Below are 17,685 nucleotides of genomic sequence, written 5' to 3'. Positions count from 1 at the left end.
CAGATGGTAACAGTATCTTCTAGAAAATTTAAGCAGAATTGCACAGATTGTAAACTCACTACTAAATAAAAAAAGGACGCCTGTTAACTCCACTCCAGTTAAAAGCAAATACCTTCTCTTCAAACAAATGAGGGCAACCTTTAAGAGAGAGAGAGAGAGAGAGAAGGGGAGACACAGAGAGAAAGGTGAGACTGAGACATGATAATTGATTGAGTTAATCACAGTACCGGTAATTACATGATCACAGTACCGGTATCTTTAATCTAGAAAAATGTAGAGAGATAGTTGCATGTATTGTATACTTAGTGGAAAAGGCTGCATGGCCCTCTGAACACCCTCAACAACAATGGACAATGAACCACACAAGTGAGGGCATCCTAAGAGAGAGAGAGGGGAGAGGGGGGGAATAATGAGTCACATGATCACATTATCTTCAGTCTAAAAAGCTGCTACATTATTATGAATAATATAATAATATCAATAATTTCATCTCACCTTACTATAACAGCAATTTCCTCAGTAGCTCACTCTTCTCTGCAATTACAGTGTCTGTGTCCAAAGCCACGAGGACGTCCTTTTCAGTGGCCATCAACATGAAGTCTTCCAATTTGCTGGCAGACAGGCTGCCCCTCAGTCTGCTTTTTATGTATTTTAGGGTTGAAAATGATCGTTCGCAGGCCACCTGGGTTATTGAAAGTGTCAGCAAGAACTTGTACGCAAGTCCAAGCAGGTGATATGCATCTGTGAGCATGTTGAATCTCTGGAGAATTTGATAGCAGCACAGTGGGCAGTCTTTGCAGGAGGCACAGCTTTTGTTGACGATTTCCATGTCCTCTTCCTTTCCATCGGGTCCATCCTCCACTGTCCTGGTCGCATATTCATCCAATGGTGATTCTTTCAGCTTGTCCCACTGGCCTGCTAAGCTTTTCAGCTCCGACTGCAGGTTGTCAACCGTCGCCCTGCTATCAAATTTAACCAGGCACTTGCTGAGGTCTTCAAGCGCACATTTAGGGAGAACACTGGTTCGGATCAGGGGGAAGTTTTTGGGATCCAGAAATGACAAATCCGCATAAAGAGTGCCACGTATCAGAAATCTTCGGTGGATGGCCTCAATAGCTGTATCAAGAATTTGGTTATGGACCTTTACCTCGTAGGCTCTCTCTGCATTAATCATGGTCTCATCCTGAGCCATCTCTCCCGGCATGGCTTTCTTCTTCTTTATTCTTTTCTGTGGCAGTGCAGCCTCCACTTCCATGTCTGTCCTCTCATCCTGCTCCTCGATTTTTTCATTTGCCCATTTCACAAAGTCGTCAGCAGCATCCTTGACAGCCTGGAAATCTCTCGCCATCTGTTTGAGGGCATCTTGTGTTGACATGACCATCCTATGGGCAGAGAGGATGTCCATCCCTCCCGTCTGCAGGTACTTTGACAGTGGAGATGTATGCTCAAATATCCTGAGGAATAATTGAGCTGTCAGTATTGTCTCATACCTGAGTAGGCCCTCTTTGTATCCTCTGGCTTTGGTGCGTACATTTCCTTTTACTGTCTTCTGTGCCTGTATGGCTGTGAGCGTGGACAGCACATCAATGTACAGACCGTCTTGAGGCTTTCCAAATGATCCAAATATTTTCTTCTGGGCATCGTGCTTGGCCCACCAACGTGTCTCTCCAATTGGAGCGATGCGCCTGTGTCTCTTGTCATGGCTCTCCTTCTCCCACAGGTTCACTCTCTGATATGACTCCCTGATGAACGCTGTGTCATTGAGGAGATCAGACAGCGATCCACTCTCAATCACTATTTGAGTGGTATCAGACAGCACGAGATTGAGGACATGTGCATAGCACCATACATGCACATGGTTGGGGGACTGCGATGCCAGCAGTGCAGAGAAGCCTCTGTACTGCCCCTGCATGTTTGAAGTCCCATCACTCTCCTAACCTCCGGTGGCGCGGCACTGCTGCGACCCGGGTCCTGTCCTGTGCTGCAGTTTTTATGTTGTTTTATATTTGCTTTTAATGTTTCTTTGATTTTAAACCACACGTTTTTAATCGAGCGTGTGTGCGTGTGTATTGGCACAATGACGACCCTTGCAAAACTTTTATTGGCACTTTTTATCCTGGAACTTCTCCGACCATGCCAAACACTACCTGCACGTGGGGGAAACAACCTGGCGCTCTCATACACTAGAGACGCACTGTTGGCTCTCCACGCTGGGGGAGCCTTGCCACTCCCCGACCTGCCTGAGGACATACGACCCACGGCCCCGAGGAGACGTCTTCGGAGAAGGGGAAGGAGAGGAGGAGTCCAGCAGCGTCTCCGACGGAGAGGCAACAGGCCGCCTCTACCCTCCATGATACTCAGCAATGTGAGGTCACTAAAGAAGAAAATGGACGAGCTGCGGATCAACGCTACAGCCTGTTACGAGTACCGTGAGTCATCTATCATGGTGTTTACTGAGACGTGGCTTCATCCTGATATTCCTGACTCTTTGCGTGAGCTGGAGGGTTTCTCTCTCATTCGCTCAGACAGGAGTGAAATGTCGGGGAAAGGCAGAGGTGGGGGCATCTGTGTTTTTATCAATGATAAATGGTGCAGACAACACATGTTGTGTAAGACTGTTTGCAACCCCGACGTTGAACTGAGGTGCTTGAGTTTAAGACCCCTGTATCTACCTAGAGAGTTTGGGAATATCATCCTCTGCACTGTCTATGTTCCACCCAGCGGGAACGCTGCAAGTGCAGCTGCTCAAATCACTGACTGTGTTCACCAGCAATTCCTACGCACCCCTGAGGCCCCGATTTTCATTCTAGGGGACTTCAACCATTGCAAACTTGAACTGTCACTTCCCGGTTTTCAACAATACGTTAAATGCGAGACACGAGAGGACAGAATTCTAGACAAATGTTACGGCAATGTGAACAACGCCTATGTGAGTAGAGCCAAACCCCCGCTGTCAAACTCGGACCATAATACAGTGCACCTCATCCCCACTTACAGAACTGTTCTCAAATGTAGCAAACCACAAACCAAGACTGTAAAGGTTTGGACTAGTGATAGCATAAAGTCTCTCAAAGGATGTTTTCTCTCTACTGAGTGGAGTATCTTTCATGAGATGGATGTGGACAATGCTACTGAGACTGTTACTGATTTTATACAATTTTGTGTGGACAATGTGATACCTCAGAAAGAAATAATTGTGTACCCTAACAACAAACCATACATAACTAAAGAGGTTAAAGACTGCATCAATCGCAAAAAAATGGCATTTAAGAACCGGGATAGATTGCAACTGAAAATTGTGCAAAAGGAGCTTAACCACATGCTTACAGAAGCTAGGAGGAGACATAAGGAGATTATCGAACAGAACTTTTCTGCAATGAACTCCAAAAAACTGTGGGACACTATGAAGGCAATCACTAATATGACTCAAAAAATGTCTCAGTACCTCTGATGACCTGCAAAAAGCAAATTAATTTTATGACTTTTACCTGAGATTTGAAACCCAGGACTTCTCCTCTGAATGTAGAGATGTTTTAGAGACAATCTCTGTTACTGACCAGGATGTAAGGTTGGTGATTGACCCTTATAAGGTCCAATCACTTTTTAAGCACACCTGTACTAAGAAGGCCACAGGGCCAGATGGCATCTCTGCATTTCTCCCCAAAAATCCCATCTTCCAAAAATCTGTGGACTTGCACACCATCCCCACCCTCTGGAAGAAATCAATAATTACACCTGTCCCCAAAAAACCTTGTCCAAAGGTAAACAATGATTTTAGGCCTGTTGCACTGACATCCATTGTCATGAAATGTTTTGAGAGGATCATGGTGTCATTGCTTAAGAAAGAGGTAGATGTATTTTTAGACCCTTTTCAGTTGGGGCGTGGCACAGATGATGCTATTAATAGCACCACACACCTGGTCACTAAACACCTGGAAGACCCCAAGGCTTATGCACGCCTACTGTTTGTTGATTTTAGCTCAGCTTTTAACACACTGCAGCCTCACATGTTGACTCAGAAATTGAAACAGATGAGTGTACATAACAATGCCCTCTCAGAGCCCAGGTCAATCAGTACTGGTGCCCCTCAGGGTTGTGTCAGCTCCCCGGTCCTCTTCACACTGTACACCAATGACTGTACAAGAACCCACCCTGAGAACTATATCATTAAATTCTCAGATGATACAGCCATCCTTGGCCTAATGCACAGAGACAGCAGTTCATCAGCGTACCACTCTGAAATAGAGAGATTTGTGCAATGGTGTGACACTAACCATCTTGTGCTGAATGTGAAGAAGACTCTGGAGATGGTGTTTGACCCGAAGGCAGTGGGTGATCTTAGGCCGGTGGCTATCCACAATGTATCCATCACTCAGGTCTGCTCTTATAAGTACCTCGGGGTTCATATTGATAATACACTCAGCTGGAGGGTCCATGTTGAAAGTCTCTGCTCTAGACTTCAACAGCGGATGTATGTTTTTACGTAGACTTAGGGTCTATGGAGTTGAGCAGAAGTTCATGTTACTATTTTACCATGCAGTATTAGAGAGTATTATAAGATATGGTATTACAGCCTGGTATGGTAACTCGACGGTACAGTTGAAATCACACATCGCTCGTCTGGTACAGACTGCTATGAAAATTATGGGGGTTAAAAAACACTCGTCCCTCCAAACAATTTATGAGCAGTCTATTATCAGACAGGCACAGAAAATAGTGTCTGATCCAACTCACATTCTCCACCCAGAGTTCCAGCTCTTACCTTCCGGTAGAAGATTCAGGGTTCCCAAGAGCAGGCTGAACCGTTATAAACATTCATTCCTGCCTATGTCCATTAAGCTTCTCAACACTAACATGTAATGTAGATGTTGGCCATGAGGGTTGTGCAATATGTCGCTATTGTCAGTAGGTGTGTATGTGTATATGTGTATAGGCAAACTGTTGAATATGTGTATGTGTATGGAAGCCATGTGTTGTTAAGATGTTGACGTTTTTTACTATGTAGTATGTATGATTTTATCTTCTGTGGAACTGCAGGACGGAGTCCAGAACAAATTTCCCTACGGGGACATTAAAGTATATCTTATCTTATCTTATCTTATCTGTGGCATTTCCAATGCACAGGCTTGTGTCCAGTTTCAAATGCTCAAGGACCTCTGTTAGCAACTTGACAAAGGACTGTCCAGTGGACGCGCTGCACCGGACCACTGCGACAAGCCTCTCATTGACAACGTCAGTCACATACCTCAAAATGACCATGAACATTGGTCTTGCGCTGTTATGTCCTGCGTTGTATCCGGCTGGACGGAAAACATTCCAGCTTTCTGGATGTCAGTGGAGATGTTTTCCTGAATTAAGTTCCGGATTGTATCGATCACAGACTTGACGGTCGTTTTAGACGGTAGAGTGATGAGGGAACCTCTGCCTCTTGATCCTGTTGACACATGCAATTTTTTGCTCTTCTCAATCACATTACTGAGATGTTCTTTCAAGCACACATCATATTTTCCCAATAAAATGATCAGCTCCAAAAAATGTCCATGGTCGATGCTATCGTCGTCAAGGGTATACACAGCCTCATTCTCCTCCTGTCTGCAGCTTAGGCCCCTCTTCCCTATAACTCTTACGACCTCCACTACCCGTTCCAAAACCTGACGCCTCTTCTTGACCTGATCTCTGTGCACTGTCAGCTGTCTGCCCCCCAGCAGGTTGTTGATGTCAGCTTTTGAGCAGTTTAAAAAATAAGCTTCGGCACAATATTCTGTGTGCCATGCTTTTTTCATGCTCTTCCGTTCTCTGGTGCACATGTCTCCAGTCTGACATTCCAGTCACAAAAATGCTGGAGTCAGTTGCCTTGCTGAAGTCCAGGCATACAAAACAAAACAAAGCGTGACGTTCATTACAATACGTCAGCTACTTCCTGCTCGTGCCATGTCTACTGGTGAACACCTTCTTCACCACAGGGTTTTTAGCATCTTGTTTGGGGTGATGATTTAAAAACACCTGCATCATAGCAGGCTCAGGATGGGCAAAGTAGTCTACAGCCTGTTCCTCCCTGTCTCTCTCCTCCACTGCTAACTCAACAACCTGGCTTGACTAGACATAAGGAGAGAGAGAGATGATTACAATTAATTGGTTGAGGTATTAGTAACTTTTTTTGAATATCGATTTAGGTTATATAGTCCTATATTCTTGAAGAGTAGGACTTCTAGATGGACAATGTGCTCTTTTAATTGCTATTATTGCACCATAATTCAAAATACAAGCCTGTTTTGCTCTAATGTTTACAAACAATACAAATGTAAACAAACCTTTTATGGCTTTAAAGTACATCTAAAACTCATTTTTAGCTCTTACAAACTGGTATTCCTTGTATCAAGAGCTCTGTCAGAGCTAAAAGATACTTTAAGATGTAAAAAAAAAAAATAAGAAAAAAAAAGTTTGTTTACGTTTGAAGGGCCATAAAAAAGGTTACTCAGTGTACCTTTAACATGATTATACATTCAGGTCCAGAATTGTTGGAATTCTCTGACAAAGATGTGCAAAAAGCTGTACAATTTAAACAATACCATACTGGTAATGAGCAAATAGTTGTTTATTCAATGAATGCATGGAGCTGTTCCATCTTATTTCATTTGATACTAACTATTCAGTTCATACAGATTTCAAGTATCCAAATATTGATAATGAATATTGCATAAGGTTTACACAGTTAATAGATCACCTTTTTGTTTTATATTAAAGTTCAGAGAGGAGTAATAGCTAGATCTTTGTATGTGATAGGTAGATTTGTTAGTGTATAACCTAACATAACCTAAATATATAGCCTATTTAAGCATGTGTCCACAAACTACTGTATTTTACCAAAATGTTTAGAAATGCTTAAAAGTTCTGTTTTGGCCACTGTCTTATACAAATGAACCATAACTTTCTGTTTTTATTTTATATTATGTTATATAGCCAAACAGTGACAGCCAGTGACACAAAGTAGGCTGTTAGTGTGATTCAGGAGCAGAAGTTCAAATTCAAGTGCTGATCTAACAAAGCAACCTCAAACCAGTCATTCTTTAGTGTTTTGCTTTATAGTAGAAACTGTGGACTGTTCGTTATTTACTTTCAGACTCGACTGTAAAGCACCTTGACTGTAAAGCAGGGTATGATAGCAAAGCCAGATCACAAACCACTGCGTGTGTTGTGCTGCTTGTGCTGTGCCAGAACCGCAGTCCATTAAAAACCGTGCGGATAAAACATTTGTGGCACTTTGACAATATGTTTTACTCGTGTAACAGAAAAGGGCTCAAGGATTTCAGAAAGCTTATCACGTTGGCAAAATTTCGGTCAGGAAACCTTACCTACATGAAGTGAAAGATTTTACCCCAACGGTTTTTAATGGAACGCCTTGGGACCGGCAGTGCAGTGCCAGTCACAACGGAGCTGCTGCTGTGCTAGACCCGAACGGGACTAGCAAAACCGAGAGACTGTATTACTGTCACTCTAGCAAGCTTGCATGTTATGCTACCCAACAGCGACGTTTATCATTTTTATTACTGACCTGTAAGAAAATGCCTGCCGCAAAACCCGGTCATGAGGGGCTGCTGCCAGCCTGTCCTCAGTTCTGTAGATGCAGACGGCCTGTAAACTATTATCTGTATCCACCGATTCCGTTAGGTTGCTTTAAAACGGAAAAAGCCTAAACCTAATCCATTATGTACCAAGCTATATTTGGCATTACAGCCCCAAACACAACCCGATTTCGGCATAATCGCTAATGTTTTGTTTAGTTGACTCGTATTTACCGCTTCTTAAAACGAACCATTTCCGCTGCCGACAGGTGCGAGTTATCCACCCGGATAGAAACAATGGGGTAACGTTAGGAAGAATTTATCACGACACGCTTCAACTTTGATTTGGCAAGGTAACGTTACTTTAGCAACTAGTTACCTAACGTTAAGTTAGTTAAACAGAACATTACGTCAGCAGCAAAGGCTTACCTCAAAACCAGTGTCCATTATAGTTGTAGTAACGCAAGATCGTGGCGGAAAAGACGACAAAGCAGTTATCTTGGTTCTGATTGGCCAAATGACCGCCAGACCGCAACTGCTGGTATGAGAAGACTCGAGACGTGTCTCACCAAAGATGCTCTATAACAACAACTTTCTACAATTTTTGCAAAAAAAATAAAAGAAAAAAAGATTACAATTTTGTCAGTGTTTTATTTATCAATGTTCAGGTGGGAGCGCCACTGCTACATTAACAGAAACCACAATAATAACAACTGGACTTATTTGTTCAAAAAATATGATGCGTGAATAATCACTGTTTGTTTTGGTTCTGCTGCATGACGGCCGTTAATAGAGGGCATTACATATGAGGAAATACATCTATGGCTGACATGGGATAAATCTGATATATTCTACTGTTGTAAAGATTGCAAAGGTCGTTTCCCTCTCACTCCTTTTGGTTAGAATGTAGATATCATAAATAGCAAATCTGTGTGTGTGTGGCCCACAATCTGGTGCACTGTTTTGTTTTTTTTAGGTCGGATCCACTAGAGGTCGCTAGTGCACTGTACAGTAAATTGTTTTGACAGGTTGTTACAAGAGGTGACGTGAGCAGATGAAACCAAACTGTCATGTTATTTGGGAGCTTGAGCTTTGCGATTGTGGATCTGTTATAATAAATTGTTTAAGTATAAAAAAAAAAATCTTTACCAACTTTACTACAACTATGTACATGTATTCAGTGCACTCTGCAACAACTGAAAAAGATACTTTAATTGATCATGTATACATTAAAGATGCAGAAAATGTCATTGTCGATGTGCTGCCAATATATTACAGCTATCACGAGATGATACGTATTTCATTGATTTAGATTTGTTCTGATCTACATTAACACTACAATTGACTGGTCTGTCTGTCCATCCATTTGTCCGTTCATCCGTCTGTCCACATGTCCATCCATCTATCTGCTTGACATAGCTGTACCTGCAATATTTATCTATTAAATTACTCACATATATCTTAAGTATAATACTTGTAATAGTAAATGAATGACTGTTCTCACATCATCTGCAAACCTTTTTTATTAATGCTCACTTCTCAAAAACATAAAACTACATTAAAATTTCTTCTTTATTGTCACAATGTGGACTAAGATTACAATGTGCATTTTAAATACAAGGATGATCAATAACAAACAATTTGTAATTCATTGTTAATGCAATTCTGCGGGTATATGTGAATGCCTGTGTGACCATATATCCTTTTTGTTCAATTATTATTTATTTATTTATTCATCACCAAACAAAAAAGACACTATAAACCCTCCTAATTCTACATCACACTCAACAAGATTCTCACCAGTCAACCAACAACTTCATTCACCTTCACCATCACCCCACCCTCTCCAAACCACCACTGACCATAGCACCCACCCACTCCCACCCATGCCTGTATGACCATATATGCTTGGCTCTTTGTGTCTTGCATGCTTATGTGTGTGTGTGTGTGTATGACACGTAGTCATACACACACACGCAATCATACACACATGCAGTCATACACACGCAAGCACATGTGCGCGTGTATATGACATACACACACATACATATATATATATGTATATATATATGTATGTATATATATACATATGTGTGTCTATATATATATATATATATATATATATATATATATATATACAGATCTACAGATGACACCGTTGCCCTCACCCTCCACACTGCCCTCTCCCACCTGGACCAGAGGAACACATATGTGAGAACACCATTCTGGGGCCTCAGAGGCCCCAGAATGGTGTTCTCACATATGTGTTGCGGCTATATTTCGTATTTTAAATATGAATAATTATATAATAAAAGATCGATACTTGGACGCCTCATGCAAACAGACCCCTCAAAAAAGCATATCATCTTTCAAACAGCCCCTTTTTTTTAAACTGAGGACTTTTACTTTGATACCTGCTACCAAACAAGCACAGATCCTGTACAGACCCACGGCGCGCCCTCTAGAGGCCATCTGACGAAGCACAGGCTCCGTGCAAACCGTCCATGAGTGAGTGAGTGAGTGACCTGAATTCACCACTTTATGTCCCCGGCCGTGTGGGAAATAGCATATCCTCGCTCAGCCCCTCGTCTCCACGCTCTGCTCTATGCTCACTGTAGTGATAAAGTTACAAATACAAAAACAAGCGGTTGAAATAGTTATCAGTATTCCTTCTTCAGAATCACAAAACTGACATCAAGCACATCCATCTTTGGTTATGCACGTGAATACATGATGAACTGTACGTGCACAGTGCCTAGAGACTCCCCTCCAGAGTACCTACGCTAGTTAAATTACACAATAGATCTGTATCAGTGAAAAAATCATCAGTTCTCAGTCAAGAAAAAGCACAGATATTAACCATGTTTATTCCATAATGTTAAGACGGCCAAGCTATAAGAGCTAAGGACATCCAATATGGCTGCCACGTCACATGAAATTCCTCTGTTTAAAAGTGATGTATAATGTTATTGATTGACATTCTATGTAAATACATGTTTTATGTGTTCTGTTTGTAATGTAGCAACAGCTAATGCTGGATGACACACACTTAAAAAAAAAAGTGCTGTGTTCAAAAACTAGACAAAACTAATCAAATAGAACAAATAGGGGAAAATGGAGACAAATATATTTATATTCTGGCAGGGTCATGGAGGATTTGTAAAGATCTCACCCCCCTCCTACAGCACCCTACTTAGAAAAAATGTAATGTACCAAATAATATCCAACACCACCACACACACCTGTTCTTCAGTCCATTTTGACCACAAGAGGTCGCCTTTGTATAACAGACCAACTCTGGTCTTATCTGGGTGTGTGTATGGGACTGTGTGTGTGTGTGTGTGTGTTTGCACTATCACTGAGATATTTTCAGCAAGTGACATCATTTCAGAGTTGACCTGATGTGTTTATGTGACTGGGACAGAGTCGGCGAGTTTGGAAAGGTGAGACGTTTGATTGGAGAGTGGCTCCCATCTGAAGCCTCCGTTATCGCAGCGGTTTGACAGAGCATCAGTCTAGTCTCACTACGCTGGATGCCCTGACAACTCTGGACCACCCAGACCCACCTGCCTGCTGCACACACACACACACACACACACACACACACACACACACACACACACATACAGACTCCCCTCAGGGCACCTCTTCAGTGCATAAATCTGTGTTGGGTGAGGAGTGAACCTGACACCAGCTGAAGGGTGGTCCAGAACAGATTTATCACCACAGAAACAAAAACAGCCATAATGAAAGGACAGAATAACTAAACACTCTCCCATAATCAGCGAGGAAATCTTCCCCTCAGCCCATCTCTCCTTGACAGTCGCTCAGCGGTCACTTGCGAGTGAGCTAAAACAGAACGGCTCAGACCCAACGACTAGACAACACTGGTTGCGGCCGTTGTTGCTGTGAACTTGAGTTTGTGTGTGTGTGTGTGTGTGTGTGTGTGTGTGTGTGTGCCCTCTGGCAACGCTGTGCCACAGAGATTTATCGCACGGCATACCATTGGCATTCCAATGGTTTACCTGGATTTATCCTCCAACTACAGGAGAGCGCTCCCCCTAGAATAATATCCTGCCAGGAACAACTTCTGCTGAACGCTACAGACAACAGCCAGAACCTGTCCTGCTGCACACACACAGCAGCAGAAAGGAAAACACTCGCACTTATGTAAAGGTCGGCGATCGACAACGGGCGTCGAGTGTAGTCCTCTGCTGTCCAGGACCCCAGATGTCCCTCGATTTCCACATTGATGCTGTCGATTGAGGTGTCAAGTTTTCAGGAATTGAAGCAATCATTTGTGATGTTTTCATGTAAATACGTATCTGTTTTGCTACTCCCTACTGGCGATTGATATGACAAAATAGTGATTCAACCTATAGCCAGTTCATGGAAGCTTTTACAGCTTTTTTACAGCTTAGGTTTTAAAATCCGCTGGTAGTTACGAGCAGCGATAGCCACCATGGCTGAGCAGACAAAGAAAAGAGCGCCACCTACAGAAACTCAAACTGCATCAACAGAAAATCCAAGCTCCGCCCACACTATTTGATTGACAGGTGATCTCTGGGAAGTGCAGTGCAGAAACACCACAGCTATGACCGAACCAAACATCACAACAAAATCATAACCATAACATGCCACTTTAAGACAAGCAGACATAGGGCATGGCAACTGATATTTGGTAATTTTGTGGCCAGAGGCACATGGCACATCTGCGGCGCAGTTGTAAAAGCACTTGGATTAAGATTAATACTTTATCAGTAGGTGTTGTGGGCCTGGCTTCAATCATGACCAATGAAATCATCTCTTCTCCTTCCCTTTAAACGCTGTGCCGGAGAGACGTGATGGAGAGAACAGTCTGGAACGGCTCCACCACCAAAGCTCCTCCCTCCTGTCTATTCCTGGGTCCATTTTGTTGTTTGGTGGTGTATCTTTCGTAATTGGCCAAACGTAGGCAACGTGACGTCACCTCCACATATTTTCAGCGCAGCTACAATGGAGTTTAATAGGAGAGAAATTGTCAGAAAAATATCTTCTCAAATGGTGCTACATTATTCTTCCTCTTCCATCACAAATAAAGAAATCAATCAGCCCGAATTCTCATAATCCTTCACACCAAAATTGCACTGTGCTGCTTGATCGTTACTGACACACGATGAGTCATCAAAATACCAAATGGGTGCAGGTGAGAAAAAAACATTCTTGCACCCACTTCACAAAATGCCATCCACCATGTGCCGTCACTAACATAGAGGCCATAGTGTTAGATTGACCATGCACACATTTTTTAAATTATCCAACAGGTTTTGAAAGGGTTTTCATAAGCCTAACGGTCATAAAACCCACAGAGGACTGCATGAAAATCCCCAAAAATGGCAGTTGGGACAACAGCAATATGCAACCTATTAGTGTTTTTTGTTTTGAAGATCCATGAGTCTACCTGTTGATGCTGGATGGCTGGAGGCTTCAGCAGAGGGAGGGAGTGGCGGGGGGGGGGGGAATAGACGAAGAAGAGGTTAAGAAGTGGGGAAGAGAAGATGGAGAGATGGCCAGAGTTTTAAGTTTTATAGAGTGGCAGAGAGGGTTGGGGGGGGGCGGGGGGGGGGTAGATGGGCTGAGGAGAAGGCAGCGGCAGAAGTGTGTGTTAGGAGCCTTGTTCTTCTATATTAAACCCTCTCTCTCCAGGGGGAAGCGTCGCTCTGACTGCTCTTTCACACCAGCAGCCCTGAACACACAAACTCACCACAACCTCCTAACCCCGCTCGCCAGTCTACTGCCAAGAAACACACACACACACACACACACACACACACACACACACGTAAGCACAGTGTGTACAAATCCCCGTAGACATGTACACATGCATACACAAATGCACACAAAGTCTTTCAGGACTAAAAATAAATGACCATGGTGACTGTGCCTAAAATAACTGGTCACACACATGCACAAACATACGCTTACTGTACATGCATGCACAAAGGTAGTCACGCACGCACACACACACACACACACGCGTGTAAACTCACTCAGTTGCTCTCTTTACACCTGACCCCCCATAGACCACCAATCGCCAAAGCAAACAGCGAGCAGCAACCAGAAGAAAACTGCCTAGGAATGGACAGGATATGACCTCACAAGCAAGGGTCAGTGTGAATGATATAGCGCACACACACACACACACACACACACACACACACACACACACTCTTACCTCCGTCAGTTTCTATTTGGGGGTGGTGGGATGGGGGGAGGTGATGATGAAAAGATGAAAAAAGATGAAACTTTAATGGGGAAATTGGGAAGAGAGAGCGAGACTGAGAGAGGTTGTTGTTCATGTGGTCGCTATTCCTGAGAGAAAACATCCCCCGTGTATTTGACAGACGGTGATGGGCCAAGTTCCAGTGGCCAAGCTCAACGTCAACTGCAACAGACGAGAACAACGTTTTCACAGTATAATGGTACGGTGGAAATTCATATTGAAACAGCTCTGGAATCAGAAAGATATTTCTGATATCAGAGGTGTCAGAGGCTGATATCTCGGAGGTAATGGTGGCTCCTTGCAAACACTCAGAAGAAGCCATGACTTGAACCAAATCCCCTCGACATCTCCGTCGAACACTCCACCTCCACCTCCACCCACCCCCCTCAGCCTCTCCTTAGTACAAAGCCAGCCAGTCGCGATCCTCCTGGAGACTGGGGGACTTTAGACCTTAATCTCCTGCCTCCTCATCATCTCTGCCTCTCACACATCATAACACAAACACACACACTCTTGGTTGTCTGTCTAGATACTTGTTGTACAGATGCGGGGCCTTCTGTAGACCTGTTAATGTGAATACAACACTTTGCACACCATGCATGCTGTAATTCATATAGCTCATACTTTTCATGCTCATACTTCCACCCGACAATCCATGAGGTTCTTGTTTTTTCACCTTTGGTAATAAGTGGTCATTGCTTTGGTGTTTTGTACTCAATGTAGTCGCTGGCCCAAAGACACGATAACAAACCCTACCAGCCCAAAAGAAAATGTGTCACATCTGCATTGCTACTCACCGTCCCTTCTCACCTTGGAGTGCTTTTCATCTTCACTCTCTCTACTTTTGTCTTTAACACCGTCGCTTTCCTTTTTAGCGCGCTTACCTTCCTTTGAGCAATTCATCCGTTTGGATATGACTCTACTTTCATCGTGCAGGGAATAACATGTTGGGGCATATTAGGGTATATGGCTAAGAAAAAAAATCAGTTACCCAACCAGCATTTCTCTCTGCCCCTCCAGTCTTTGCAGTCTGGTCCATAGAGCGATGGTGGGGAGTCTGGCAAGTGCTTTGGCTTTGGCAAGTATTTGCTTAGGCCTGGTACAGTTAATGCAAGCCATGCATACGTAATGCAAGTTCGCAATGTAAGCAAACTTTCTACTTACATAGCACACGCACAACGTCTGGTTTCCTTTCTCCTGTCCTGACGTTACATACCACTTCACCACAAGGAGGAAGCAAAGCCACTAGTCTGTGAGTGAGTTATAAAATGTCGGTAACACTTTCTTTGGATAGGCCGATGTTGATTGACGAATGTTGAAGATCTCCAAAACATCTATAAAAAGGCTGTAGCCTAACCCTAATCCTAACCCCTAGCCTGACCCTATTTCTAACTTTAACCCCAACCCAAACGTTAACCCTAGCACAGGCACTGAATATCTAGAGCAGACCTGGGCATTGGTTGACTCTGACCGGCCCGTGTAAGGTTAATTGGAAATTACAAAATAAACACATTTTCTAATTTTACCTCATGCATGGACTAAAACTGCATTGCTTTTATTTTGAAGTTGTTTTTTATTCACGTACATAATGATGCAATACGTATATCAAGACGTGCGCATGATTGGATTGTTGACACGAGCGGGTCATCAGACGACTTTAGGCCTCAAAAATGTTCGCTCATGCTAAAAAAAGAAAGGTAGATGCCGAATGCAGGGTTTTCAATAAAAATTGGACTGCTAAGTATTTATTTACTGAAGTCGGAGGTAAAGCCGTGTGTTTGGTTTGTGGGGAGCAGATCGCCGTGTTTAAGGACTACAATTTGAGTCGGCATTACGAGGCGAAACACGCGGAAAAATACAAAAACTTGACTGATGCTGAAAGGGCGCGGACATCGGAAGCTTTGCTAGCTAAACTGCAAAAGCAGCAAGGCTTTTTTACCAAGCTTCACACATCTAGGGATGCAGCAACCAAGACCAGCTTTATTATATCCCACAAAATCGCTAAAAACAGTAAGCCATTCTCGGAGGGTGAGTTTGTCAAAGAGTGCTTGGTGGACTCTGCAGCACTAATATGCCCTGAAAAAAAAGAAGCATTTGAGCAAGTCCCGCTGTCCAGGCGAACCGTGACGAGAAGGATCGAGGACATTGCGCATAATCTGGAGCTTCAGCTGCAACGTGATGTGGCAAGTTTTGACTTTTTCTCCTTGGCTTTGGACGAGAGCTGTGATGTCCGCGACACAGCCCAGTTACTCGTATTTGTCCGTGGGATAACGCCGGACTTCAAGATTACGGAAGAGCTGGCGGCAATGCGGTCGATGAAAGGGACGACGACGGGGAGCGACCTGTTCACGGAGGTAAATGCGTGCATGGACACACTGGGACTGAAATGGGACAGACTGGCAGGTGTCACAACTGACGGTTGTCCAAATCTTACAGGGAAAAATGTCGGACTTTTGAAACGTATGCAAGATAAAGTGACTGAAATCGACGCAGATCAGAAATTGGTATTTTTGCATTGTATTATACACCAACATGTATTGTGCAAGTCAGTGCTAAAAATTAACCATGTTATTGATGTTGTTACTAAAATAGTAAACTTCATCCGGTCACGTGCATTGAATCACAGACAGTTTGTTGCACTTTTGGAGGAGCATGAGACTGAGCATAGTGACATCGGCTACCACACAGCTGTCAGATGGCTCAGCCTGGGCAAAGTGCTAAAAAGAGTTTGGGACCTGAAAGCAGAGATTCGAGAGTTTTGTGAGAAGAAAGGCAAAGACATCCCAGAGCTGTCAGATGAGGACTGGGTGGCAGATTTTGCATTTGCTGTTGATGTGACTGCACTGATGAATGAACTGAACACCAAACTGCAAGGCAAGGGCCTTTTTGTTCATGAAATGCACAGCCTGGTGAAGGCTTTCATGAGAAAGATGCAGTTTCTTTCAAGCCAACTGGAGAGCAACACTCTCACTCACATGCAAACCCTGAAAGAAGTCACACCATCAGCTGATCGACTCCGCAGGTACTCATCCATGTTAGGAGCATTGCATGGTGAGTTTTCAAGGCGATTTGAAGATCTCAGAACAATCGAGGATGAAATGCACATGATTTCCTCTCCCTTCACTTGCAGTGTGGATAATGCCGCCAGTGATGTTCAGCTGGAACTCATTGACCTGCAGTCTGATGCAGTACTGGCAGAGCACTTCAAGTCAGGATCTCTGCTGGATTTTTACTCTTCTCTCAAGGAGGAGAACTTTCCAAACATGAGGAGACATGCTCAGAAGATGTTGGTTCTCTTTGGCTCTACCTATATATGTGAACAAACATTTTCAATGATGAAGTTCACGAAATCCAGGTATAGATCCTCTCTCACTGATGATCATCTGTCAGCTGTGCTTCGCATCTCCACCTCAGACATTCAACCTGACTTCGATGCACTTGTTAAAGCCCAGCAGAGACTAGATTTCTCTCACTAAGCAAGAAAGAAGAGCTTAAAAGCACCAAATGAGGTGGTTAGACCACAAATGTAGACATGTAAAGGCACCAACTAGCAGTGAACTAGGACACTTTCTTTGGAAGCCTTTTTCTCAAAATCACAGTTCAGTGACAGTTCAATATGATGTATCTTTCTTAATGAGCACAAAGACAATATTGTGATGTCTTTAAGATGCTAAGAACCTTCACACAACTTTCCAACAGTATATTAAACTCAAAATGTGTTTTAGAGTGAATGTGACTGAAAATGTTCACTAATATGAGTCACAAATGGTAAAACGTTCACATTTATTTTGCCATTGTTTTGAGAAATGTAATTGAATAAATGACATTTTTTGTAAGGCAACCTCAATTTTTCATTGCTTC

At 43.2% G+C, this 17,685-nt stretch overlaps 1 protein-coding gene across 1 annotated transcript; it reads left to right on the top strand.

Moving 5' to 3' along the window:
• Positions 1-2,077: 2,077 nt before the first annotated feature.
• LOC144539346 (general transcription factor II-I repeat domain-containing protein 2B-like) lies at positions 2,078-17,300 on the top strand. The gene is made up of 2 exons (XM_078283616.1): positions 2,078-2,429; positions 15,916-17,300. Exons 1-2 carry the CDS (start codon positions 2,078-2,080, stop codon positions 17,298-17,300), a joined length of 1,737 nt encoding a protein of 578 aa, XP_078139742.1.
• Positions 17,301-17,685: the final 385 nt, after the last annotated feature.

The sequence above is a fragment of the Centroberyx gerrardi genome, chromosome 5, assembly GCF_048128805.1.
Source record: "Centroberyx gerrardi isolate f3 chromosome 5, fCenGer3.hap1.cur.20231027, whole genome shotgun sequence".
Classification (NCBI taxonomy): domain Eukaryota; kingdom Metazoa; phylum Chordata; class Actinopteri; order Beryciformes; family Berycidae; genus Centroberyx; species Centroberyx gerrardi.
This window is presented reverse-complemented; position numbering and strand designations above follow the sequence as displayed.

What these genes read in the sequence shown, in the direction of transcription:
- LOC144539346 (XM_078283616.1), top strand. Translation starts at nt 2,078, where the DNA reads ATGACGACCCTTGCAAAACTTTTATTGGCACTTTTTATCCTGGAACTT. An exon ending in TACAGCCTGTTACGAGTACC is followed by an intron (nt 2,430 to 15,915) that starts GTGAGTCATCTA and finishes AAAAAAAAGAAG; the next exon opens with CATTTGAGCAAGTCCCGCTG.